Source organism: Sapajus apella, unplaced genomic scaffold (genome assembly GCF_009761245.1).
Source record: "Sapajus apella isolate SASKATOON/1434 unplaced genomic scaffold, GSC_monkey_1.0 scaffold10, whole genome shotgun sequence".
NCBI lineage: Eukaryota > Metazoa > Chordata > Mammalia > Primates > Cebidae > Sapajus > Sapajus apella.
Genome location: NW_022436950.1, coordinates 32,124,466 through 32,149,468, shown reverse-complemented (window position 1 = coordinate 32,149,468; position 25,003 = coordinate 32,124,466). Strand labels below are relative to the sequence as shown.

General features: G+C 40.6%; 1 protein-coding gene across 4 annotated transcripts in view; it reads right to left on the bottom strand.

Moving 5' to 3' along the window:
• The window catches only part of KLF7 (Kruppel like factor 7), a 92,992-nt gene that overhangs the window by 9,837 nt on the left and 58,152 nt on the right, over positions 1-25,003 (bottom strand). For 3 of the 4 annotated variants that reach the window (XM_032278469.1, XM_032278466.1, XM_032278467.1), the window contains one exon: positions 3,574-3,697. In XM_032278469.1, coding sequence (XP_032134360.1) covers positions 3,574-3,697 — 124 coding nt within the window. Of the gene's footprint in view, positions 1-3,573; positions 3,698-22,873; positions 23,103-25,003 lie in introns of those variants that run through there. The other variant, XM_032278470.1, reaches the window with a different exon arrangement.

Here is a 25,003-nt window from a genome sequence, read left to right as displayed (position 1 = left end):
GGTGTGGTGGCTCCTGCCTGTAATCCCAGCACTTTGGGAGGCTAAGGTGGGCAGATCACCTGAGGTCAGGAGTTCATGGCCAGCCAGACCAACATGGCAAAGCCCCATCTCTACTAAAAATACAAAATTAGCTGGGTGTGGTGGTGGGCACCTGTAATCCCAGCTTCTTGGGAGGCTGAGGCAGGAGAATCGCTGGAATCCAGGAGGCGGAGGTTGCAGTGAGCCGAGACTGTGCCACTGCACTCCAGCCTGGGCGACAAAGCAAGACTCCATCTCAAAAGGAAGAAAGGAAAGAAGGGAGGAGGGAGGAGGGAGGAAGGGAGGGAAGGAAGCACACTAAAGTCACATGGGGATTAAGTCAACAGCAATCTCCTAGGCGACCAAGGGGCTACGATCCGGGCAGGTATTTCTTACCACTTAAAAGTGGGCTGACATAAAGATCAAAATGCACCTTCTAAACTGCCCAAGATCTGGAATGTACTACACTAGTAGCAGTCTCCCTGGATTATAACTGTGCTGATTCAGTCAGTAGATTGAGGGCCTGCATGTTACCACTGCTGGAAACTGAGCCCTATTTACCACCATTAGCAGCCTCCCACTCTGTGGACTGCAAAACCACTTATCCCTCTAGCCACTGGCCACATGAGGGCTGCACTCTCCAGTCAGATGGTGAAGAATGGCACTACTACTGTGCTTTCTTTCCAAACCCAAACCTGAAGCCAGAAGTCACAAAGCCCAGTGTCTGTAAGGCCAGGCAGATAAAGTAAGTACCGTGGGCCAAGTATAAGAAACACAGCACTCTTGGACTATCTGTTTCGACTTCTGATAAGGCATGGATACAAAGAAGGATAGCGCTTCTTGTAAGAAGAAACAACAGAAAGTGGGATAATACTTGGCAACCAGTGGCTTGCCTTTGAATTGTGGAGCCATAGGGAGTGGTGGGAACAGTGGAAAAATAGTCATCACATGGCTATGGCAAATGGGTAATGATTGCTCTTCAGCTCCAGCCAATCACAGCCACATGGGAATGTGAGCCCACTGTGGCCAAATCTGATTTTTCCAGACAACACCAGAAATACAAACTTTTTTGTGTGACATTTAACGATTTTAAATGTGGGCCAAAAAAAAAAAAAAATCAAACCAAAAACGTCATGAATTTTTTAAAAGTACCCTATAGGCAAAATAAAAGCATACGTTAGACTTGGTACATGCTTAAGGAAAGGAAGTCCAAACACTGTTTAGCTTCTAAATAGGGCAGTGTGAGTATTCAAATTTTAAGAGGCAAGGGGTGGTACACATATATATACTGTGGTATCAATAGGATGCAGTGTCCTGCCAAGGGCTACAGACGCCCTCTGTTCCTCAAGGTAAACGTCTTCTAAGGAATGCCAACTCCCGGTCACTCCAGGGTTTCCTTTCATCTGCTTTGGGACCACTCCAATTCCCCATGCCGCCTCCTAGGTCTGACTATTCTTAGCACAATCACTGCAATTGAAATGCCAAGGTGCTGCCTGTCATGAGACACTAATGAGAATACAGCTCATTTCTGACGTTGTCAAAAATGCACTGTTGGCCTGTGTCACAGGACGTTGATCTACTCAATCTCCCCCAAATACCATGTCGCAGAATTTGTACCATCTGCTCAGCAAATTTCTAGCTCCAGAAACCGTAGTGTATTTTGGTGAAGGAAACAAAGCAAAAGACTAACCAAACCACCCATCTCTGACATCTCTTTCAGCGAAATAACCAATGGGTTTGGAATAGTTCTCCACATAAATCATACAAAAGACTGGATTAAATCCAAATATATCAATTGCTGGAAGGTTGTAAATTTCTCAATAAGTCAGTTGATTTGAAGAGTGGAATACTAACTTTGGTAATTTCCCCATAAGAACTCTTTGTCCACATCCAAGAATTATGGCAACCCATAATGCTGACAATCTCCAAGTAATAGCCTCCATACCCTTCAGAGCTGGGCAACTTGTGTGTACATGCTACCATCACACTCTGACCACTCACAAGGAATTCATCTTGGTCCCAGTTGATAGAACAGAACCCTCTCCTTCAAAAGACTATGGGCAGAAAGTCACCATCTGTAGAGCTTCTTTATTAGCTAGAGTGAGAGAGGCACAAAGCAGGAAAACTTGAGATGGAAATAGAAGGAAGATGGAGAATAAGGAGAAACTCTGCTGGAGCACACTCTGTAGAAGACAGTTGCTGATTCTTGTAAATACAAGAGGACTTCTAGGTAATGGATGGAAATTAAACAATGACTTGTATTCTTGGGTAGCAGAACAGAGTTCCAAGAGAATGGGAGACAATAACTGCATGAAGTACACTTCCTTACCACTGGGGTGGGAGGTTATCTCTGGGCTCCAGGAGGCATGAGGTCTTTATTTAGTATTTAGAGAATGAAGATAAGAGGAAAATAGCTTCTCCAGGAAGAAGAGAAAAAAAAACAAAGAAACAAAGAAAAACAAAACTGCTCCTTTATAAGGAGTCTGGACACTCCTTCCCTATTCACCAAGCAAACACTACTACAGAGGAAGGCCTGGTGAGGGGGAGGTGTGGCGTACAGGGACTGGGGGAGGCAGGATGCAAAAGCGATCACATTTCCTCCCAAGAAAAGCCAGGCCACTGCTGCCATCCTGCAAGCTGGGGAACCCGGAGGCTTTCAGGGGCTTTTATCGTATTAGAAGCATTTTTCTCATCATAACTGAGACCTTTAGTATTGCATTAAAAAGATGGTTAATTTTCTTAAGCTTCCTTTTAAACACAGAAATAGGATTAGAAGGATAACACGCTCAGATGCAAGCCCGTTATTTGATTATGTCTAAACCTAATCCTGCCTTCACCTTGGCCTGCAGAGTCTCCAGTTTGGGGTTTATTGGTTGATAATGCCAGGGCTGTCAGATACTATTACTTGGGTAGTATCTGTTGCTACGTGCTCTTTTTTTTACTATCAAATGCAGAAGGCTTAAAATTGAATTACAGGAGAAGTTCTCAAAGCCTCCTCATTTTTTGCACCCTTTTACCTATTTTCAAGGAAGAAAGAAAGATCTGGGCCCCCAAAGACTGGGAACTCTCTTCAGTACAATGCATTTCCAATAATGCTTCAGAGACAAGCCTTAGAGTTATAGGAACCCTAACCTTCCTTCCCTGAAGCAAGCTTTCTACTCTTTCTCATTACTAAAGATGATGGAAAGTGGTATTGATGTTGATACAAAGATCAGACGTCCCTACAGGTGACCATTCTCTCTCTCACTCATTTTCATATTATACTGAAGTCATCTGTCACATCTTGTTGATACCCAATGACTAACACCACTCCTGGCTCAATAGTGTTCAGTAAATGCTTGTGTAACTGAACCAGGAATTCACACTTCCTCTTGATTTCAGGCAAGAGGGCACCCCCTTTTCTCTCCATGGAGAAGTCAAAGGCATTCCCAGGTCCAAGTGCCTGTGAGTCAGAGCTGATCATCCAAGCACACAGGTGCAGCTCATCCTCCAACCCCATCAGCTTCTACTTCCCCATCTCTCCTCCCCAGCCCATCAGCTTCTGCTTCTCTTTACCTGTCGCAGTGGTTGCATTTGAAGGGCTTTGCACCTGTGTGTTTCCTGTAGTGCCTCGTGAGCTCATCGCTTCGTGCAAAACGCCACTCGCATCCCTCCCATGAGCACTTGTAAGGCTTCTCACCTGCAAAAAGAGATGGAAGGACCGTGGTCAGCAGCAGGAACAAAAGGGACTCACACCCGACCAGCCTGTGCTGCCTGCTGGTCAGGCTTGGGAAAGGGCTGTTTAAATCATTCCTAAAAGACTAGATTTCCTAACATAGCACACCACTGTTTTTATTTTGTTTTTTCCAAGTCTCCTGGTGTTTTGTTTTTTGTTTTCTTTTTTGTTAACCTTCAAAAGTGGTTTCACCAGATCCTCAAATCTGAAGCTGTCATTTCAGTTCCCAGAGTCAGAGCATTTCCTTTGACTGGTGAAGGATCAATTTTTATTTATTTTCTATTCCCCGGAGCACTTTCACCCCCACAGTCCAGGCAGAAAGGAAATGTGCTATTTTCATCTGAACCACAAATGCTTCTAATTCTATTTTTCTCCAGAACCTACAGTCATTTGCCATTTCAGGCTTTTCAGTCTTCTACCTCCCCTTCCCTCCTACCACAAGCTGAAGCCAGGTAGCTGACCGACAAAGCAAACATCTTAGGTCTCCCAGAGCCACTGTTCCTTCCAGTAAATGTGATGGATGGACAATGAGGAGAAAGGACTACAATTGGAGAGTAAAACAAAAATCACTTGCCAATTCCTGGCATTTATGGAAAATACTATCACAAAAGTCTGAGTTACGATGCTCATAGCTTAACAATTGCAGAATGCTCATATTAGAGAACAATATACATTATTGTAAAATTTTTTTTTAAATCAATTTGGAGAGCAAGGTTTTAGCCACAGGGAAGCTGCTTATATGCATGAAATTCAAACACTTGTGCTCAAGTGACCTTTTCGCACAGTAAATACAGATGGAAGGATATGTAAGAGCAAGTACATGACTTTGCCTTAGACCTTTTTTTAACTCAACACATCTGTCACCAAACATGACAAATATTTACCCTTCCAACTGTACGGTGGACTGGTTCTAATTAAAAAGAAAAATAATCTTTGGAAACCTGTGAAATCATGAAGGAGAGTTATTGAGCCCTGTCACTGAGAGGCAGGTTGGTATGTGGTTAAGAGCTTTAAAGCCAAATTCCTGGGCTCAGCTTCTAGTTCTGTCCTTAATTGTCTCACCTTGGGCAAGTTAATAAACCTCTCTGTGCCTCTGTTTTCTTAGAGATAATAATAACAGGTACTTCAAAGGGTTTAGAGAAGGTAAGTCAATACACATGCATATTATATATTAATTAGAACAATGCCTGGCATATGTAAGTGTCACATAAATAATAAGCATTAAAAACTACCAAACTCAAAATTTCAAGATACCTAGGTGTCAAAGAACGATGGCTGTCCCATTATTTCCCCATTTTTAAAAGCTCAATCTTTACTAGGCAGCCCTGAAGGAAACATTACCCAGGTACTATACTTGACCTACTTTCTTCTTTCCACCTTTCCCCTTCCTTTTAAACCTGACTACAAAGCACTCACAATTCTTTATTTGTATCACCTAGAATCAAACCAAACATGCTTGAAATTTTTATTTCATTAAATTGGTGCCCTAGTGAGCCACTGCTCTGTAAGACCCACAGAGAAGAGGAACGAGAAACACAGGCTTTTCTTTTAAAGGGAACCAAGAGGACATGAAGGACGGCTGGAGGCACAGGAGGAAACCCATTCAGTTTTGGAAACCAGGAAAAAAAGAGGAAGAATCACTGAGCAGTGTTAAAAGTTCACCTTCTGGCTCCTTTAAGCCAAAAGTTTAGAAAATATGTGTTAGCTGAAGAGAAGGTAGCCAAGAGGAGGTGCCACATAAACCTTAGACTGAGCATACTTGGGATCTTTCTGTGTTCATTCCAGACTCTAGAACTCAGTATACTTGTCTGTTAAATGAGGGTGAGCTTATTAATAAACCCATGCTTATTGTGAGGTTTCCATCAGTTCTGAGTAAAACAGGTTTGTTCAGCCTTGCATGCAGTCAGTATTCAGTTCCTGTCTCAACTCCCTTTCCTCCGCCTGTGTTCACAGAGGTTACTAGGAAGACAGACCTAACTAGCTGTCAATAAAAACCTTCATAGCTCGTGGCTCCAGAAAGCCAACTCTAGATACATTCTGGGTATCTGAAATATTAGAAACAGAGAGTCTTTTTAAATTTTAAGTATTTTTTCAGTATAAGGATGGAGAACAAATCCAAAATATGGAGTGTTCTTTAGGACTGCTCTGAATGAGAAGGACACAGAAGGGCAAGTAAGAGATCCCAGTACCCTGTAGGAGAGACAGGCCAGCATCATTTATTTAATGCCGCTGATCACCCACTAGGCTCTGTTATCTCTAGGGGAAATCTGGCACAAATCAAACAAGGAGAATCAGGCACCTAAGAAATTCAAAATGCCCTCCACCCACGAAGGCTTTCAAATGAAAGTAAAACTAGAGGTTCCTGGAACCTTGGGGACCAAACACACCCCAAATGCAATGAGGCACCTAGGAAATACCATGAAACTCTACAGCAGCAAGCAGAGACATCTAGTCCCCAGAATCAATCCCATAATTGAGCTGACTTGTCCATCACAGGCAACCACATTCTGAAGGACACAGGAAGGGCAGAGGAAATGCAGAAGACCGAAGTGAATGTCTTTGGGCATTTTTTTCCCCATTTCAAACTGTTTGCTTTTCCTCTTGCTTAATTCCTTTAACTAGTTCTGACAAATAATATCAAGAATGTAGTTATTCTCTAGGAAATGATTAGACTCTTAGTTACTTCCCGGTACCAACTATCCAACCCAGGAGCTATTTCAGCATCTCGTGGCTATGTCCACTATTGAGAAACTGCAGATATCTTGACTTAGCTCTGAATCTTATCACCTGACATTGTTTCCTGCTTGTGGCAATCACTATTCAGAATAATACGGAGGACAGGTTCTTTGTGCCCTGATATTTTAGCCAGGTTACTATTATAGTGATTTATCAAGCTATTTTCCCATCATCTGGCTAGTTTACCGACAAGCTGCCATTCCTGCACATACTCACTAACAGAACATTTAAAATAATCAAGAAAGGCCAATGAAGGAGCAGTGCCTGAAGGCAGAGTTCCCAAATCAGAGGAGCGGAAAAAAATATATATAAAGGATTGGGAATATGATTTTATATTTAGGGCACAGGATTTGTAGAGTTAGACTGGCCTTATTTCCAGGTTCTGTACCCACCTCTATAAGCCAATTCCTATGGAAAGGCAGGTTGGGGAAATTCTTCTGTCAGTATTTTCAGCCTGGCCAAGACTGCATCTCCCTCAACAGCAACAGCCACGGCTTGATCTTGGGGGGTGGACCTACCTGTAGCCACGATACATTTGTTTTCATCCTTAAAAGCCTACCTGAAGATTTCTGCTCATTTCATCAAAGGCTGAATTTCTTTCTTTATAAAAGAAAAGATGAAAGGCTTTCCTTATGAGAGGGAGGAAAACTGCAAGTCAGTGGTGCTAGAGCAGGTTTCATGCAAAATCAGCTCTTCTCTTTTACTCTCCTTTCTTTCACCTTCCCTTGTCTCCTTTCTCCACTCCAGATACTTCTCCTAGGTATAAAACAGAAACTGTCATAGCCTTGCACAACACTATGCCGTATCGCACTTGGAATGAGGCGCACTGTTCAGCTCACTGTACCACTAGAGTGAACAAAAATGCTCAAGAGTGGTCTGAGACAAGTAGATGGAAGAGATTCTTAAAAACCCAGGATTCCAGTCCAGGAGGGGCATGTGAATGAAGGCAAGGATACCACACAGAGGGCGGGTGAGGCAGCGAGGCTATGCCCCACAGCTGACAATGCTGGAGGCAGAGGACACCCTCAGGACCTCCTAAATGTTAGGGTGAATATCGAGAACCACTTTCCCTGTCTGGCAACAACCCTAGGATACTTGTTTCCCTGGGGGAGTACATGCCACCTCAGAGGAGACAGTAGCTCTGATCAGGTGAAAACAGATATATAGCCAGATGAGGGCTGGCAGGGAGAGGTAAGGGTGCTTGGGAAACAGAACTGACATTTACAAGAACTCACATTCTCCCACAAAATTCATCTGAAATGGAATGTGGTCTAAACCAGTGTGGCATTATGTTAGTTTCTTACAGGGTCACTCTCCCTATATCATGATCATCAGAATTGACTGATCAAAAACACTCCCATAAATACTTTTTGAGCATGCATCTATGATATATGTAGGCTTATTCATGAATCATACAGATGTACTAATGTCCTATTAGAATATTATAAAATATATATTCAATAGACCAATTAAAATGAATGAGAATAAATTAAATATAAATAGAAGTCATACATATTTCTTCTTGCCTTCAAAAAGAGTGTTGCACAACCCAACTTCTGAGGCCACTGCCCTGTAGGAGAAATAAAAATAGCTTTGCTGTCAGCCCCACCATCTCACTGGTCTTGGGGCTTCCATTCATGGCTCCTACAGTCTATTCTCCTTATAACAGTCAAAGCAATCCTTGGAAAATGTAAATCAGAGCATGAGTGTCTCTTACAGGGGGCCTTAGTCTATATATTTCCGAAAAAATGGTCTCTTTGACATCCACTGGATTTTACGCATTTAAAAACATTATTCTGCAAAGGGTTCCACAGGTTTTGCCAGATTGCCAAAGACATTCACCCAAAAAAGGTTAAGATGAAGTTAAAGTTTAAATGTTCCAATGGCTTTCTATCATTCTCAGAAAACAAGTCAAAAGCAGGCAAGGCTCTACAGTATAGACGGCTGGCTCCTGGCTACCTTTCCAGTATCATCTCCTATGCTCCTCCTCCCCGATGCACCCACACTGCTGTCGCCAGGAGACTCCCACCTCAAGGCCTTTGCACTGGCTCCTCCCTCTGCCTGGAACACGCTTGCTGCCTCACTTCATTCAGGTCTCTGCCTGAATGAATGTCTCCTCCTCTTAGAGAGCCTCCCTCACTATCTCCTGTAAAACAACATTCTGTCACTTTCTTCTTAGCACTTAATTACTTTGAAATGAGACTGCACATTGTTTGTGTGTATTATAGTCTGTTTTCCCCACCAGAGCATAAGCTCCATGCAGACATCCATTTTGTTCACTATGATACCAACAGCACTAAAGCAGTGCTTGGCTCAATCCTGTCAAATACATTAAATGAATTTAACAAAGCATCCTGATTTGCAACAAAAACCCAAGTACACCTAGAGGGGCAGAACAGCCTGTGTGATTTCCAGTCCCTTACTTTCTAGGTATTAATCTGGTTTAAGAGTAGAAATGTTTGCTTGGTTGCTTAAACCTGACATCCTTCTTTGCTGGGAACTAAAATATGGTATCCAACAATAAATTAAGTTTTCCTTTACTATCAAATATCACTTCTACTTCTTCCCTATCTTCTACAGTCTACAAGAGGAGGATCCTGAAAACCTTCCTATAACCTAATCTCACACACAGGAACCTAGCCTCCTGAGCCACATCTCCTCTGGGAAGCAAAGTGTGTCATTTTATGAAACTCATTTGTAGAGTTTATCTATGAAGATGTATTTGAGACAGCATAAGTGATATGTCAAAGGTACTGTACTATAAAATTGCCTATAAGAAGAGTGTAGCATAAAATATGAACATGTGGCAGAATCTTGCACTCAAGGTTTAAAAGCCTGTTGAAAATAAACATCACTAATACAAATTTTCTTCGTTCATTTCCTGATTTGCAAAATTTCAAATTCTTAATCCAAGTTCTAAAGAGATTAGGACGTTGACATGCCTAGATTTCTGTTAAGACTAATTTTACCTGTTTCCTTTTATTTATTTTTTTAATGTGGTTCTAGATATTTAGGTATGTCAAGGTCCTAGTCTCTTTAGGACTTGGATTAAGAATTTGGAAACTGTGCAAATCAGGAAATGGAAAAGAAAACCAGAAAGGAGGAATACTTTGCAATAGGTTTACATTGCTGCCTTGTACATCTAGAAGAATTCAGCGAAGACTCATCAATTGCTTTCACATCACACTCAGTTACACTAGAGCATTTAAGCAAGCTGAGGCATGGTGGCTCACACGTGTAATCCCAGCACTTTGGGAGGCCAAGGCAGGTGGATCACAAGGTTAGGAGTTCAAGACCAGCCTAACCAACATGGTGAAACCCTATCTCTACTAAAAATACAAAAATTAGCTGGGTGTAGCTGTGTGCATCTGTAATCCCAGCTACTCAGGAAGCTGAGGCAAGAAAATCACTTGAACCTGGGAGGCAGAGGTTATAGTGAGATTGCACCACTGCACTACAGCCTGGGTGACAGAGTTAGACTCCATCTAAAAGGAAAAAAAAAGAAAAAGATTCCAGCTGGCTCTTGAATATTTTTTTTCAAGTCTTTTTGTGGAGCTGATTGATGGAAAATAAAACAAGGGCTTTCTTTTCTAGAATTCCCAAAACATTTATAATAGCTACTATATAAAATAAAATGTACACTCACTGAGGATCCATATGGCTTTTTCATCCATCCATTACTTGCTTACCCAAAGGTGTAGTGGGTCCAAGTACCTGAGTTTACACAGTGTACCAGTCACTTTACAGAACATAGAAACATTTGCCCTATTTGTTTTTATTCTTAAAACAACTAAAAAAAAATAATAACTGGGCCTAGGTCAGGTTTACTCATCACTACCTTAAAATGTTTGTTCAAAAATCTGTAATCCAAAATTTAAACCATATCCTCAATGAGGTACAGCTCCTACTTTAGAATATGGAGAGAGGTGAGAAAAGATTTTGACTGAATCCCGCAACTGCTGACAACAATTGTGTTTGTGTCCAACACAGTAGCCACTAGCCACATGTGGCAATGAGTGCTTGAAATGTCCCTAAGGCGACCAAAAAACTGAGCTTTTAATTTAACTTTAATTAACATTAAGATTAAAAACTGAAGTAGTGTAAAAATATTTCACCCTCTTATTTTGTTAGGACTGCATTTAATATTCACCATTGAAAATTTAGCATGAGATACCCTGGAAACATACAATAAACACTGGATCTCAAAGACTTAGTATTAAAAAAGAATGTAAAATATTTCTCACTAATAAATTTATATATTGATTTTATGTTGAAATGGTTATATTTTATATATTAATTTAGGTAAAACATTAAAATTAATTTTACCTTTTATTTAATTTTTTTTTTAAATGAGGTTACTAGAAAATTTAAAATTAGATATGTGGCTTGCATGTATTTCTATTTTAGACAGCACTAGTTTAAAATATATTTTCTATATAGAAACCCCATCAACTCGAGCTGAAAAGCTCATCCTTCCGATATTTTTCTCCATGCCCAGCCCATAGTCTAGAATCCCAGTGTTCCCATTTCTACATTCCAACCCATGGGAGAAGCACTCTCCCAGGCTCAACCTTGGAGTTATTCTTCACTGTGAGAAAGCTAGGGGAGGAAGGACTCAGCAAACAAGTCCAAGTACTCCACCTTCGTGTAATCTCTCCTCTCCACCCCTGGGTTTATTCTCATTACTATCAGCCTTGCTGTCTGCAAGGCCCTGAATGCCTCGCCGCATGCAACAGCAGCCCTTCTCTGTTTCAAGGGATCGCCTCCCTGTTGCTGCATCAGGATCACCCGAGGCACTTATTAAAAATGCAGATTCCTAGTTCCCATCTCAGATCTTCTATATCAAAAACTGTTTTTAGCATCTCTGTGCATAGGTTCAGGGATCTGAAGAAGTGACATTTAAGCTGAGATATGAAGGAGAAGGAATTAACCAGGTGCAGGGTTAAGAAAGCTCTGGAGGTTTAAAAAGCAGCATGTACAAAGGCCCCGGGAGAAACAGCTTGGTGCTTTAGAAACAGTCATTAAACCAAAGGCCCAAAGAAGCCTTCTTCTCTGATCCCTCATCCCACCCGCAAACTTAATAGAAGGTTTCGAGTCTCTTTCACTGGCCAGGATGTAAATTCTGTGGGGGCAGGAGCCATATTTGACTTGTTCTCCACTTTATCCAAAGTGGCTAGCACAAACTTTATACACAGTAGATGCTCAGATAATACTGTTATTTACATTTAGCACCCAAAAAAGTGCAGTAATAAAAACAAAATAATTTGTCTTTAAATTGTTCTCATTCCCTGTAACCATTTCTCTTTAAATAAGCAGTCCTCTAGCACAGTGGTTCTCAAACTTATTAGAATTCCCTAAAAGACTTATTTAAAACACAGGTGGTGAACCCCACCAGGAGAGGTTTTGATTCAGTAGGTCTGATTCACTAGGGGAGGGCCTAAGAATCTGCATTTCTAACAAATTCCCAGATGATGCTAATGCTGCTGGTCCAGAGACCACACCTCAAGAACCACTGCTATCGAGAGGAAATAAAATGAACTCAACATTAAAAAATAGATTATTCTAGCTCTGGCTCTGCCACATAATAGCAATGTGGCCTTGTAAAGGTATTTAATAACTTCTTCGGGGACTTATGGCTCTTAACTGTGTGGGAAAGGAATTGAAAAAAAAAACACACACAAAACTGTCCCAATTCTTTGTAGTCATGAAGATTGGATGGAACCTAGTACATGAAAGTGATTGATCAATTAGAAAGTCCCCAATGAATAAAAAGTGTTATTAATGGTGTTTGATATTACAGGTGCTGTTCATAGTGGTGATATCAACAGGGAGTTTACAGACGTACAGGAAGCCAGTGAGAGAGGTGGAAACAGAGAACTTTGTCACCTGTATGTGCAGGGCAAGGGCATAAGGGCTTCTTTATAAGACTTAAACTGGAGCCCAACCTGCCTTGTGGAGCACAGCCAGGGAAATACACAGGATTAAAGAAATCCCTAGGGGCCACATGCCATTTTTAACAACTATTAGCTTTTTCTAAAACGTTCCTTTTGAGACAAGGAGTTAGATTCTTGGTGAATTTGTTTGAAATGTTGGAGGAAGACTGTGTTGGTCATGGAAATTAGTTACTAACCCAGATGCTTAAATAAATTTAGCTGTTGAAAATTAAAGAGCTTCTGCAATGTGTAATTTGTGATTCCAATACATGTGTTCTCAAATACTTTACTGTGTTTCTGATAAGCCAAGCAATGCCATAAAATTATTTTTTATTTAATTAAAAATGTATGCAGTATTATAGTAGTTTCCAGTGGGCTGAGTGAGGTTTAGCCAACAAACACCACTGTTCCCCACCACCCTGACACAATGCAAAACAAAAACTCATAACTGTTTAGATATTACTATAATTTTCAAGACTGTAAACTCACTTAAGAATTTAGAGCTCAACAACACTTACACCTGAAGCTATATGTGCTCAAGTTTTGAAATAGGCAAGTCTGATCATTTGGGGAAAGTACATTTTTTTTAAGCAACAAGTTTAATTTGTTTGCTTTTTTAAAATTTTATTTTGTTTTTATTCTTTTTGTTATTGTTTTTCAAGGTTAACTTTAAAAATTATTTTAATCAGCTTTTTTGGAGTTAAATCCAAATAAAATTTAATGTCATCTTGGAAATTTAAATATATTTTGGTGATTACCAGTTACAAGAAAGTTAAAAGCTAGGTATATACTAAATTTGAAGAAAAATGTTATTAGAACATTAATCTTTCCCTTTCAAGATGACAACTACACCACATGAATTTATTTGAAACTCATTTGTAGAATACATTTTTCCATTTAGCAGCAATGGTATTACTCTGTAAGTCAAGTTCTCGAAAGTCAATTTGATGTATTAAATAGAAATTTGATTATTAAAAACTGTGAATTTTAAACTCACCTTTAGTCAACTTTTGTTTTTTGCTTTCAAATATAAAGATCACCATACTGCAGAAGATACATGCAGGAATGGACTCTTACTACAATGACCAAGTTATTATTATTATTATTTTCCTTAGAGAGTATCTCACTCTGTTGCCCAGACTGGAGTACAAGGGTGCAATCACAACTCACTGCAATTTCAAACTCCTGAGTTCACGTCATCCTCCCACATCAGCTTCCCAAGTAGCTGGGACTACAGGCTCTGGTGCCACCACACCTGGCTTTTTTTTTTTTTTTTTTTAAAGAGACAATGCCTCCCGATGCTGCACAGGCTGGTCTTGAACTCCTGGCCTGAAGTGATCCTCCCACCTCAGCCTCACAAAGCACTAGGATTACACATATGAGCCACTGTGTCTGGTCCCAAACTATTAATTTTTCAATCACCTTAAAAGATTTTAAGAATGAAGTAAAAAATTCACTTTTGCTCCAAACAACATGTTCCAAGCATGGGTAATATCAAGGTATCACTCTGAAAGTGATAACACTAAATCAGAAGTACACCCTATAGAAGTAAATCAACATAGAAAAGGAAACTTCCCCTAAAAACCGATATATTTCAGACGTTGGCAACTTAAGTGTACAACTCCTAGTAAGTACAGCCAAGGAATTAATTTTTCTTGCAGGGAGGGTGGTAGTAAGAAAAAGGTAATTGGGAAGTACACAGCTTTGAGGGAGGGTACGCCTGCATGACCCCCTACTGGGGAGATCTTTGGGAAGCCTGAGGGCAGGTGAGAGGACCATGTGTCTGTGAACCACAGAAAATGCAGGGACATGGGGGGCCAGGGCAGGTGGGGAGAAGAGACTCAACTAGGCTTATCAGATCAGGGACCCATGGTGGTCATTCATTGGTACGTATCACATTAGTTGACAATGCCTAATTTACTTTCCTGGATACACTAAAGTTTTCTTTTTTTTGCTAACCAAAAATTTAGAAAATAAAAGCCTAAATAATTTATTATTTGGATAAAAGTTAACTTTCTGCTACATATGTGTTATCTTTTTAAATATCATTGATCTATCTATATCTATTCATATATATGAAATATATATATTATATATAGATAATAAATTGAAATATATGTTATATATTATTATATTACATATAAACATATATATTATATATAATGAAATACATATTATATATAATAAATAAAATAAATATATATAATATATATTTCATATATATGAATGGATATAGATAGAACAATGGTATTTAAAAAAAAAAACATAAAAAAGGGTAATCCAAAAACCTCATAAGATCTGCTTCTGGAAGCTATAAAATAAGTGGCTTCAGTAACCTAAATTTATTTTAATTAAGTTAATGATAGCAAAATTGATATTCCCTGATTATATAAATGCAGGTGGTAGAAAAGCATATAAATAGCTCATATGGTAATTTTCTCTAAAATTAAAAAAATAAAGGCAATTTTATCCATCTTCAAGAAGCCCAAATGAGGCCAGGTGTGGTGGCTCACACCTGTAATCCCAGCACTTTGGGAGGCCAAAGCAGGCAGATCACCTGAGCCCAGGAGTTTGAGACCAGCCCAGGCAATGTGGTAGGACCCTCCCTCTACAAAAAAATTAAAAAATCAGCCAGACATGGTGGTGCACACCTGTGGTCCCAGCTACGTGGGAGGCTGAGGTGAGAGGATCACTTGAGCAGGAGAGGCCGAGGCTGTAGTAAGCGGTAAGCTGTGGTTGCACCGCTGCACTCTAGCCTGGATGACAGAGCAAGACCATGTCTCAAAAAAAAAAAAAAAAGAAGAGGCTAAATTAGATAATTTACATCCAGATCATGGAGAGAAGAGCCCTCCTTGGACCAGCTACCATTCATGTTGAATAAATATGAATCCAGTTCTCCAGAGCATTTGAGAGGCAAATATCAAATCAGTGAAGATTTAAAACATCAATACGTCTACATAATTCTCTTCCAAAATGATCAAACATTTTTTTAGAGACTAAATTTCTCCATTAGCTAAAGCAATCAAATACATACCTTACTCAAATATAAAGTCTAAAAAAAGAGTAACCCCAAAAGAAAAATTTCATTTGTTTGTTATTTGGATACACGATAACCTAGGATAGATGCTCTCCACGTACCACTATCTAGGTACTCAGGAAAAGATGTACACTAAGCCATGCCACTTATTTTTCTGCCTTATCACCCATCACTTCTTACATAACCCTCTAGTCTCCAACATCCCTAGACAGCTCCCTTACCTCACCCGGCTCCCACCCAAGCCCTTCCCACTCACTAGGATGTCCTCTGCTCAGAATGTGCCTATTCTCCACATGTCACCCCATCCCTAAGGATTTTCCTCCTCGGAAAACTATACCCTTGTCTAAGTTTTCACTCTTTGGCCAGTTATTTACTATTTCCTGTAGATATTTATCTTTTTGTGCCTTGAGCCCTTGCCCTGTTTTTCCCCACCCACATTAAATGAAAAGTGCTTTTAAAAACAAGGACACCTTAAACCCCCAGTGGAATAAATACTGATTAAGTATCTAATATGTGTCCAAGCACTGGGCTAGACGCTTCCTCATTGGCCTCTTTATAATCATCCTCAAAGTCTAGCACGGGCTCAGACACACTGTAACATGTACTCCATACAATGTTTGCTCATTCAGACATCAGACCATGAAAATCCAGCAGCATGAAAAGCTGTATTACTACCTTGCCTTCCAGATTCACAAACCCTAAATGCATTATCTCCGAAACACTTCATCTCTGTCCACTGGTAAACAGGGAAAGTCAAATACTTAGACTTCTGGTCTAACTCACTGGCAGTGAAAGAAACAGTCTCTTCAGTGTGACAAGTTAGATTCAACAAACAGTAATTGTTGGTGCTAATATACGCCAACCAATGACATTGCTAGAGATTAAAGCTAAACAGAAAGGCTCTTCACATTAGAGCAGGACCCGGTTAGGAAAGCACCATGCAATACATGCAAAGAACATGAGACTCAATGTGTTTGATAGATGTGTGTAATGTGGACATGTGAAACAGAAAATCCCTAAGACTTGGTAAGACTATTATGGCAGGTGTTGTAGAGAAGATAAGCCTCTCTGAAACTTGAAGGACACCAAGGACAAGGGCAATAAGTATTTCATGGAGAAGGAACAGCATGCACAAAGGCCCAGAGGTAAGAGTCAGTGGTTTATCATCCTGAGGTCAAGGGTAAGTATGTGAGGAGGACTCTTAAAAATGGACTGGAGAGGTGGTAACGCCAGATCCTAAGGGGCCTTGATGGCAAACTATCCCCTCAAGAGACTGACTGCCTTGAGATCGGACCTCACATCTGTGCATACTTGTGTCCTCAGAGCCTGGCACAGTATGTGGTCCTAGGACTTTCTAAAGCATAACCTCTGGGAACTGGCTCTAGACCGACTCTGGTAGAGTTGGGCATTCCTTCCTTCTGCTCGCCTAACTTCCTCTAGAACAGACTCATCATGCTGCTTGAGTAAACTGTTTACATTCTATGTAGCTCCACAAAACCAAATGGTCCCTTTAAGAACAGAGGCTAGGCTTATTCACCTTAGTATTCGCAAGACTTAGAATGCTGGACACATGTCAAAGACCCTCAATTAACCCGGCTGAATGAACATACCCATATACTACTAGTCCATCTCCAAACCTTCCTTTAAGCAGTTACCTAGATCTTCCTACATTTTCTTTCTGCTGCTCCCTAACAGGAATCATCAGGAAGAAAACACAATGACTGAAACCACCCATGAAATCTACATTCACACACACACACACACACACACACACACACACACACACACACACCCTGCCCTCCCCCTAAATCTGCAAACAACTCAGCACAAACATATTGACACCCACATATGTAGAAACACCCCCACACAATCTGTCATCCTGTATACCTCTAACCTCAAACAGCCTTAATTTTGTCTGTGCTAAACTCACAGCTACAAAATACTTTCTCTTCATTCTTCTACTGAAGAATGAAGGCATTCTGGGAGGAAAATGTCAATGTAATGTGACTTTACACTATGGAAGGGGGAAAAAAAGGTTCAAGAAATATTAAAATGTAGTTAATTTGACCCCATATGGTTTCCTGCTCAAGTTCTTAATTTCCCAGTCACTTCACATTATTCCAATAATGAAAATTCTCATGAAATACAACATGTAAATTATGTTTCCATTCAGAACTTGAGCCATTCCACAGAAACCTAGTTTTCATGCAATTATTTTGATCTTGCACTGTGCCACAAACTACAATGTACTAGGATGCTACCCTTACCATTTCACACATTTAGAATTTCAGAACTCAAGAGTTTTATGTTAAAATATCTGCATTACAGGCTTTTTAAAAAAGGATTATTAAGACTAAAAGCATAGCAGCAACTGCCAGTTGCCCCCTACATTCATTCTCTCCTTATCTATAGTAAGAGTAGCCCCAGGATTTTGTTGAGCTTATGGCCACCCAAAATAAAGCCTGTATTTCCAAACTCCTTTGCAATTGCTTGTTCACATCTGACCAAATTCTGGCTGATGAGATCTAAGTGAAAGTGACAAGTGCAATGTCAAGTTGTACTTTACTTATTTATTTTTCAGACAGAGTCTTGCTCTGTCGCCCAGGTTGGAGTGCAGTGGCATGATCTTGGCTCATTGCAACCTCCCCTCCCGGGTTCAAGTGATTCTCCTGTCTCAGCCTCCCGAGTACCTGGGATTACAGGTGTCCACTACCACATTCAGCTGATTTTTGTATTTTTAGTAGAGATGGGGTTTTACCATGTTGGCCAGGCTGGTCTCAAACTCCTGACCTCAGGTGACCTACCCGTCTTGGCCTCCCAAAGTGCTGGGATTACAAGTGTGAGCTATCATGGCCAGTCAGTCAAGCTGTACTTTTAGAAGTAGGAACATCCTCTCCCCTTCTGACTTTCAAAATATCTGCATGAAAACTAGATTCCTGGAAAGTAGGCCTGGGTGGCAGCCATCGTGAATTTCAGTGATCTGGGCAATTCCTTTGGGATGGAAACCCAAGGGAGGAGTGACCCACAGAACAAAAAGAGTTTGGGCTTCTGACAGTTCTCAGTGCAGACTTTATATTAAAGAGAAAAGTCTTACATCTTTAAGCTTCTGTTAGCTTGAGTCTTTGTCACAAAAGCTTCATTTATGATCTAATTAATTCAAAGCATAGCATAAATGAAAAAAAAGCAATCTCACTTCTTTTCTCCAGAAAGGGTGTCAGAGTTTCTGGAGATGGTGCCCCATGTGTACAAGTACAGTTTACTGGAAAACAGACACACACACAATTCACCATCAGGGGACCTGTGCTCTAGTCCTAGCTATTACCACTTATGATGTGCCCTCAGGAAAGTTACCAACTCTTTGAGTCTCACTTTCCATCTCTGCAAAACAGAGCTTATCCCTTCTTTGGCACAGGCCTCACAGGGCTATTGTGAAGTGTGAAGAGAGATGATTTCTGTGCAAGTGCTTAATATGCTGCAAAGCACTATACAGGCAGGGTGATTATTAAAATATTTTACCCCAAAATCCTTCTTTATGCAATGTGACTCATATTAACACCCAGTACCTCAATGTACCTTCCTGGTGAATAAAGAGCCTGCAATCACCTGTTCTAGCTAAGATGGTTAGAGAGATGTCAGGAGATGTCAGGAGCAGACCACCTCTGGAGGCTGGTGTTTCATTCCACCATCAAAGATAAGACCTCAAGCCCCAACTCCTCAACTTACAATGTGCCATTGATTAGAAAGCCAAAGGGTTTCAACCAAACAGTATAAACCCAATACCACATGGAGAGAAAGTGCCCAAAGCCCATATACTACTAAAATATGGTGCTTATCTTACCACATCTCATATCTCATCTGCTGAAAGGTATTTGGCTTTTTCTATTGGATATATGAATATATGAAAGGCAGAATCACTCCCTGATGAGATGTCTATATTTTCCTTCCTCATGTAGATATACATATAGTAGAAAACTAAATGTAGGAGAAAGGTACATAAACAAACCAGACAATACATGCCTCTCTGCAGAGAAAACACCTCAAATCATCATCATCAGCCAAGACTTGTGGTCCAATTCCACCCATTTTTCAATGGGGGATAGGGGGTTTTAGATCCTAGTACAATGGGCTGTTGGCTAATAACTAGGTTCTGGGCACTACAGAACCTAAGGGCCTTACGTATATTCTGATCTCTAATTCTCTCAATAGCCCTATTGCTATTATCCTTTCTAGATGAGGAAATAGAGGGCTGGAGAAACTAAGCTGTTTTAAGTTCACCCAACTTACATGTGGTACAGTCAAGAATGAAACTCAGGCCATCTTACCTTCAGAATCCACATGCTTAACCACTGCCTCACTCTGCCTTTTATATAAGCAACAACAATTAAAGTAGGATCAATACTCATATTCCCTTTGGAAATATTTTCTGATAAAACAAATGTTTCAACTGGAAAGAATGTCAGAACTATTTAGATGCATGTATATAATAGCTGTTCTAAGTTTTTAAAAATGAATCAGCAATGGAATAGAATCTACGGAGATGGGAAGCCAGGGGTGTGAAGTACAACTCATTTGCCCTTCCCTAGAACCCCTGGTCTCATTTTCAGCTCACAGGATGGTACTACTGACTACTAGACCTTAGTGTGGGTAGAAAATTTTTTCTTCAGAGAATACCTGATATTAACTTACCAGCATTTTTTCATTTCATTCCCTCACCTTCTCAAAAACATCTGTGTCACCTAAAATTTCCACATAAACCCAAAATGGAACCCCCAAGGCCAACAGCAGAGGAAGGATTTCATTCTTTTTTTTTTTTTTTTTTTTTTTTTTGAGACGGAGTTTCACTCTGTTGCACAGGCTGGGGTGTAATGGCACGACCTCAGCTCAACTGCAGCCTCCATCTCTCGGGCTCAAGCGATTCTCCTGCCTCAGCCTCCCAAGTAGCTGGGACTACAGGCGCCCACCACCATGCCCGGCTAATTTTAGTATTTTTAGTAGAGACAGGTTTTACCATGCTGGCCAGGTTGGTCTCGAACTCCTGACCTCAGACGATCCACCCGCCTTGGTCTCCCAAAGTGCTGGGATTACAGGCATGAGCCACTGTGCCCTGCCGGATTTCATTTTTAACCTGCACTTCATTGTGAGATGAGCTGCAGCTTCATCTGCTTCTATCTGCCGCCCCTTTCTGAGGGGTAGGTGCTGACTGAGCTGGAGTGAAGAAACACCAGGTAATAAAATCCCTGTTCTTGGCATGTTCTTTACATGTCAGGCAGCCCGATGGTGCTTTACCTGTGCTACTTCACAGAAACCTTTCAAGGTAGGTGGTGATTTTTCCATCTTAGGGATGAGAACACGGAAGCCCAGGGATAGACACCCAGCTAGTAAGTGGCTGAGCTGACTTTTAAGTCTGGGTCTGACTCCAAAGCCTGTTTTCCTACAGCCTCATGCTAGGATTTCCTAGGAAGGAAGCCAAGAAAGGGACACAGGAGCACAAGACCCCACCCTTCTTCCATCATAGTCCATCCCATTTGCTGCGCCAGAAAGCCCTGCAGAAGGGTAGAACAGAGAGGGCTCCGTATTGGGCTGTTCTCTCCAGCTCACTAGCAGGGATGAGGTCCTCTCATCCCTCTGCTACATTCTCTCCCACACCTCGCCAGGAAGCTGATCAAAGAGGAGTATCAGTTTGTGTGCTCTAAAGGGACAGAGAACAGGTAGTGGCCAGGCTGTGAAAGCATTTAAACAGCCCTGCATGGTCCGGTCTCCTAGATACCAGCACAGGTGGCTCCTGAGCACCCAAAATGTGGCCAATCTGAACTGAATGTGCTCTAAGTGTAAAAACGCACCAGATTTTGAAGGCTTTCCAATAGAAAAAAGAGATAAAGAAATGTAAAATCGCTCATTAATAATTTTTATCAATTATTTACATGCTGAAATGATAATGTTTTGGATATATTGAGCTAAATAAAATACAGTATTAGAACTAATTAGTACAATTAATTACTTTTGAAATGTGCCTGCTAGAAAATAAAAAATTATATATGTGGCTCACATTACATTTCTATTGGAAAGCGGTCTTAGGGATCATGTTAAATAATCTGTACTTTAAGAACAATGGCAGCCATTGTGAGCTTTTAAACAGAGACATAACATGATCAGAAATGAATTTTAAAATCTTACTTTGGCTACAAAATGGAGAATGGGTTGACAAAGGCAATGAGCCAATGTGGGGAGAGTTCTAGAAGAAGAAAGATGACAGTGGCTGAAACAGTGCTTATAGCACCAGAGATGGAAAAAAGCAAACAATGTAAATCATATTTAGAAAGTAGTGCCCATGAGAGTAAAATTAAAAAAACAAAACTGATTAAAAGGGCCTGTATCAGGGATGCCTCCTAGGATTTTGCTATGAGCTGAGTGGACGGGACATTCCAGCATTCATCGTCTGGTATTTATGCATGTACAAAAAAAGGTCTATCAAGTATCCTAGGGTCATACCAGCCTGTCTCCACGAAGTTCCCCTGCAAGAAGCATGAATCGTAGATGCTCTGGGGATTTTGGAACTAGTGCATGCTGTTCCAAAGTGCTTTCCTTCTGAAGAGCTACCAGAAGTGCCTCAAGATTTTGCCAAGTCAAAAAACACTTAGAAAAGCTGTCAGAAATGATGGTAATTGGTGCTAAGACTGGGAAACAGGCTGAGAGCACAGCAAGTGGGATGGATTGCGGTGGAAGAAGGGTGGGGTCGGCTCCAGTGTCCCTTTCTTGGCCTGTTCTCTAGGAAATCCCAGCATAATGCTGCGGGGGACAGGCTTTGGAGTCAGACCCAAACTTAAAAGCCAGCTTGGTCACTTATGTGTTGGGTGTATCTACTCCTGGGCTCCTCTAGGGTTCCAAGTTCTCATGCCTAAGATGTGAAAATCACCACCTACCTTGTAAGGATTTCATGAAATGGCTGTTATCACTCAGGCTTTCTCTTCCACGCCAGCCAAGTCAATACCTGTCCCTTTGGAATGGATATCGGGTATAAACAAAACTTCACGTCATCTCACCTCTCACAGGTGAAAGCATAACAAATCTCAGTAAAGGCTAGGCAGGTTGTTCTGGTGTTAACTACACAGGGAACTAAACACCACCCCATGGCTGCTGTGGCATCAGAGGCCTGCTCCTCCCAGGGCAAGCATTATCATGAATAATTAAAGCCAAGCTCTGCGTATCAAAATAAATGAACAAAGGATGCCTCTGACACAGTAGTCCTCTCCCTCCCCCGCTTTTTTGGTTGTTTTAGGAGACCACTTTTTCTCAGCTACTGTTCCTACCAATTTGATCATCTTCAGCGGCATCCCTATCAATTTGGGAAAATTAGCAAGCTTCTCCTCCATATGGAGCTGTGGCCATAAATCACAAATATGAGTGTGTGTAAAATTATATAGCATAGGCCCAGTGTAATAATAAACACATTTATATTTTATAACTGCTGTTTTCTCCACCTTCAAGCCGCTTCATTGCCTGGGCCCCAGAGGTTCCCAAGCACTCCCCACTGGCTCCTGTGTGCGGCCGTCTTGCTTTGTGTGCAGTTTAGTTCCCCCTCGTCACAGACCGCTATCTGCCAAATGCCAACCAGCTCTTCTTTGTGCTGCAGTGGGCAAGGAACCATTCCAGCTTACAGTTCTCTCTGCAGCAGAACACAGACACAAATGAGCAGGTGACCTTTCAAACCACGTCAAAACGGGCCCTTGACCCAGAGACCTCAAAACTTCAGTGGGTTCGCTGTCTAAATCACCCAACTACAAAGACCTATGTTTGCACAATGTGATTGTATTTACACAAAGATTTAATGCCTCAATAGAGCAAAAGCTATTCAGTTATTTTTAATTATTGCTTTATTCTTCTTGCAACAGCTTTTTAAAAAAACGCTTAACGGTGAGCCTTTGGTAATTGATCCTATACGTTTTGTACCTGTGGTCCCTGTAGCTCATACAATGACAGGAGTGGGAAGGGTGGATGAAAAGTTTTCCCTGGCTACAAAGGATTCTTTCCACTTTCTGGCTTTGCTCATTGACTATTCTTTTTGTATAAGATGCACACCAGGAAAACCACAAGAAAACGTTTAAGATCTGACAGAGGGAGGGGGAAAAAGATACACAGGTGGGTTAGAAAGCATTCTAAATGCTTAGCAGCCAATTATAAGCAAGGAAAAGGCTATTATCAAATCGGGTCCAGGGCCCGTCAACTCTAACAATTTATTAAGGTTATTTCCACGGCAGGTAGAATGAAATAAAAAGGGAAAGTTTGAAAATACAAAGATGTACAGGAATACAGGATCACACACAAAAATACCTACAGACAAACAATCCTTAGAAGAGTGTAACCCTCAGGGGTAACGTCTGTTATTCCTTCTGCCTTTCAGATATTTGTCTTTTGGTATTAATATCTTTTCTTTCTTCAGATCTCTGGAAGATAATATAAGTGCCCATCACTCTGAGGTTCCTGTAGCTCCTTTTGGCAGAAGGCTAGAAAGCAACTATTCTTCTTCACTGTGTGCTTTTCTGAATTCAGAGGAGAGACTGCTGCATATCTCAAGCAAAATCATAACCTGAGTTTGGGATCTCTGCCCATTAGTAGACTTACAATTCCTGTATTTACCAAGGATTTTTATTCTTAAGACTTCTAACCCCTCTGTACATATCCTCAAATAACTGGGCAAAAACAAAAATAAAATAAAATTATCCTTAGCTCCACACTTACCATACAAACCAAAATAAAGGCACAGAACTCATTTCTTCAGCCTCATCTAGCAAAGCTCTGGTGTAACTGAGAGAAGCATACAACTTACAGACCAAGATCCACCCATCCATAACTTCCTTCAACCTCTTTAAGGCATTTCCATTTGGATTTTTAGCTTAGTAATAAAGAGGATTGCTAAGGTGCATTCTTTCCAGGGGTTCAGAGAAAAGTTTCTATTTACTGTTTCTCATCATGAATTATCTAAAATATACAAATGCACTAGTACTGAGACATCACTTCAAGAATGAATACCTTGCATTTGTTTGCGCCTTCAAAACTTTCTTCGTTAAAATAGGGGAAAACCAACTAAGATCAAGGATTCTTAAGTTCAACCAACACAGACAATGTAGGAATATATAAGATAATCACTCAGTTTTCTTAGTTATCCTGAATTTGTAGTCATACTGAGCAAGTAAAATAACAACAAATATTAAGCCATTTATTTTTCTGAATCATAAACAAAACTAAAATAATTTATATTCTGTTTAACTTAGCCCCCCAAAAAATTAACTGATCTCTAAAGGAAAAACAGAGTAAGGCAGGCTCTGTGATTGTTCAGCAGTGAAGCCTTTGAAAAATGATTCTTTGAGCCTCAGTTCCCTCATTTGTACAATGGGTATAATGAAAAGATTTACCCCGTAAGTGAAGGTTAAATGGAAGGATGTATATGAAACACTTGGCAACTGTAAAGATCAATACAAGTGATATTATTATTGCTTACTTGGGTAATGCACTAACATGGAGCAGCCATTCCCAGGCTTGGTTCCCAATTGCTTTTCACTCCCAAAG